Source organism: Camelina sativa, chromosome 3, assembly GCF_030686135.1.
Source record: "Camelina sativa cultivar CO46 ecotype springtype chromosome 3, ASM3068613v1".
Lineage (NCBI taxonomy): Eukaryota > Viridiplantae > Streptophyta > Magnoliopsida > Brassicales > Brassicaceae > Camelina > Camelina sativa.
This window is the reverse complement of record NC_141882.1, coordinates 8,613,894-8,616,818: the sequence shown is the minus strand read 5'-3', so window position 1 is coordinate 8,616,818 and position 2,925 is coordinate 8,613,894. Positions and strand designations below refer to the sequence as shown.

At 36.5% G+C, this 2,925-nt stretch overlaps 1 protein-coding gene across 1 annotated transcript; it reads left to right on the top strand.

Moving 5' to 3' along the window:
- The first annotated feature begins 841 nt into the window (after positions 1-841).
- Positions 842-2,467, top strand: LOC104776233 (indole glucosinolate O-methyltransferase 4). Its single transcript, XM_010500262.3, has 3 exons — positions 842-1,434; positions 1,529-1,901; positions 2,003-2,467. Exons 1-3 carry the CDS (start codon positions 986-988, stop codon positions 2,300-2,302), a joined length of 1,122 nt encoding a protein of 373 aa, XP_010498564.1. The 5' UTR covers positions 842-985; the 3' UTR covers positions 2,303-2,467.
- The last annotated feature ends 458 nt before the right edge of the window (positions 2,468-2,925 follow it).

Sequence of the window (2,925 nt, the reverse complement as noted above, 5' to 3'; positions counted from 1 at the left end):
TTTATTTGGTTTCAATTTGTTATATTTTTAGTTGGGTGATCAGTATTTTATTTTTAGGTTATATGGTGTATGATTTTATTATGAAATATATTAGATGCTAAAACTCAAAAATGGAAGGAAGATATTTTTGTAAAAATGTTGAAATTGAAAAAATAAACTAAACAACAATTATCTTTTTTTAACAAACTATACACCATATAAGATACAAATAAAATAAAGTTAAATAAAAAATAGATTGTTAAATTTAAAATTAATGAGAATGGCATGTGTCACAAAAGTAGAGTGCCAAATGTTACATTGTTAGGTAAAGTTAAAAAAAAACTTTTCTTATTATATAAGATTTTCAAAATTGTTAAACTCAGCAGACGACCAACGTTGTTTCCTCCCCAAAAAAAAATTACAAAGGCTAACGAATGTTTTTTTTTTCTTTTTTCTTTAAAAGCTTATCGAGGTTGATTTTATATAAATCGTATAGTATGGTAAAGATAATGTTGTTTTTAATGTTCGAAGTTATTTTCCGATTGTGGTCAAACGAGGACTATCGCCATTCTTGACTCACAGCTACCGATACACAACTTAAGATTTATCTGTGACTGCGTACACTAACTAACATTCGAAATTGTAAGTTTGTAACTAATGAAGTTTGACAATCCGAAATTTTCCTTTGAACATTGACTTCTGTTATTTTAGAAAAAGAATAACAACAAACGACATGAGACAACAATGTTTAGTTGTTTCAGCCGTCACAAGTGGCTCTTACTATTCCACATAGAGCGCTCATATGGACCGGCCGGCATAGCTGACGATATATAATTAAAGAAAGATAGAGGAGGATAAGTTTAGCTATAAAAGGAAAAACTAAAGATCCATCAAAGAATATACCAAAACACACACACACACACAGTCTCTCTCTCTCTCTCTCTCTCTCTGATCAGTGTGATCACGTAGAGTGCCTTGAAGTAGAAGAAAACAAAAAGAAAGAGAAATGGGATACCCTTTTGAAAAAACCTTAAGCTCTAACACTAAAACCCCAATAGTTATTGATGATGATAATGAGTTAGGTTTGATGGCCGTTAGACTTGCCAATGCTGCCGCCTATCCGATGGTCCTCAAAGCTGCCCTCGAGCTCGGTGTCTTTGACACTCTCTACACGGAAGCCGCTCGCACCGATTCGTTCCTCTCACCGTCTGAGATAGCGAGTAAGCTACCAACTACACCTCGTAACCCTGAGGCGCCGGTTCTGTTGGACCGCATGCTTCGCTTACTCGCTAGCTATTCCATGGTCAAGTGCAGTAAGGTCTTAGAAGGAAAAGGCGAGAGGGTCTACAAAGCCGAGCCAATCTGTAGGTTCTTTTTGAAGGATAACATTCAAGATATGGGATCCCTTGCTTCTCAAGTCATTGTCAATTTTGACAGCGTCTTCCTCAATACTTGGTAGTTCTTCTATTCATGCATATTGTTGAGTTCTTTAGAAGTCACTTTTATACAAAAATGAATCTTACGATATCCATGTACATCATTTTCGCAGGGCACAACTGAAAGATGTGGTGCTAGAAGGAGGAGATGCGTTTGGCCGCGCACATGGTGGCATGAAACTCTTCGACTATATGGGCACAGATGAAAGATTTAGCAAACTCTTTAACCAAACAGGATTTACCATCGCGGTCGTGAAGAAGGCTCTTGAAGTCTATGAAGGCTTCAAAGGATTGAATGTTTTGGTTGATGTGGGAGGAGGAGTGGGTAACACTCTTGGTGTTGTTACTTCAAAGTATCCCAATATTAAGGGTATCAATTTTGATCTAACTTGTGCCTTGGCACAAGCACCTTATATCCCTGGAGTGGAACATGTTGCCGGAGATATGTTTGTAGATGTTCCAACCGGTGATGCCATGATCTTAAAAGTAGGTTCATCAACTCCACCTATTCTCTAACACATGTTTTTGTAAGAGTGTAGCATGCTTGGAGCTTGTACTTACATCTGGATTTACATTTTTTTTTACAGCGTATACTTCATGATTGGACCGACGAAGACTGCATCAAGATTCTTAAGAATTGTTGGAAATCACTACCGGAGAACGGTAAAGTTGTTGTCATAGAATTAGTCACTCCTGATGATGCGGAAAATGGAGACATCAACGCAAACATTGCCTTTGACATGGACATGTTGATGTTCACCCAATGTTCCGGCGGAAAAGAGAGGTCACGAGATGAGTTTGAAGCTTTGGCAGCAGCTTCCGGCTTCAACCATTGCAAGTTCGTTTGTCAAGCTTATCACTGCTGGATCATTGAGTTCTGTAAATAAAATGTGTGGAATACAAAACTAAATGGTCGTTACTTTTTTTGTTTACTGTTGGGGATATGTGAATTATTTTGTTATCTCTTTTTTTTCATCTTTGTTTGAAATGGTCATGCATGGTCTTTTGTCTTCGAGCAATGAAATAAAAATAAGCTTTTTTTTTTCTTTTGTTAATTTAGTCACATGAATTTAATTGTTTCTTTTGATAGAGTTCACAAGTCACAAGTGCATATTCATCATAACTCAACGGTCGGCTAGTTGATTTGTTTCCTTCCTCTCTTCCACTCACGGGAAATAACTAAACGGCTACTTCTCTAATTCAATGTTTCATTCATTCATTCTATGATTGCAAACGCTAGTAAAGAATCTTGTTCACGGAAACCTTCATATGCTTTTAAATTTTCATTAATGTTCAGCTCTCTCAATTTTTATGTCGCATTTTAAATAGTTGGAAAATAAGAAAAGGATAGGACATATAGTACTACAACTCTCAATTAAAGCTAAACCATACTATATGCTTTTTTATTTTCTAGAGAGGGGACCCAAATTTCTGAAAAGAAATCTTGAGACATATGAGTGAGAGTTAGCAGTGGTGGCCACCACAAAGAAAAAGAGAGACACGAACTCAG

What these genes read in the sequence shown, in the direction of transcription:
- LOC104776233 (XM_010500262.3), top strand. Translation starts at nt 986, where the DNA reads ATGGGATACCCTTTTGAAAAAACCTTAAGCTCTAACACTAAAACCCCA. An exon ending in AGCGTCTTCCTCAATACTTG is followed by an intron (nt 1,435 to 1,528) that starts GTAGTTCTTCTA and finishes TCATTTTCGCAG; the next exon opens with GGCACAACTGAAAGATGTGG. An exon ending in GTGATGCCATGATCTTAAAA is followed by an intron (nt 1,902 to 2,002) that starts GTAGGTTCATCA and finishes TTTTTTTTACAG; the next exon opens with CGTATACTTCATGATTGGAC.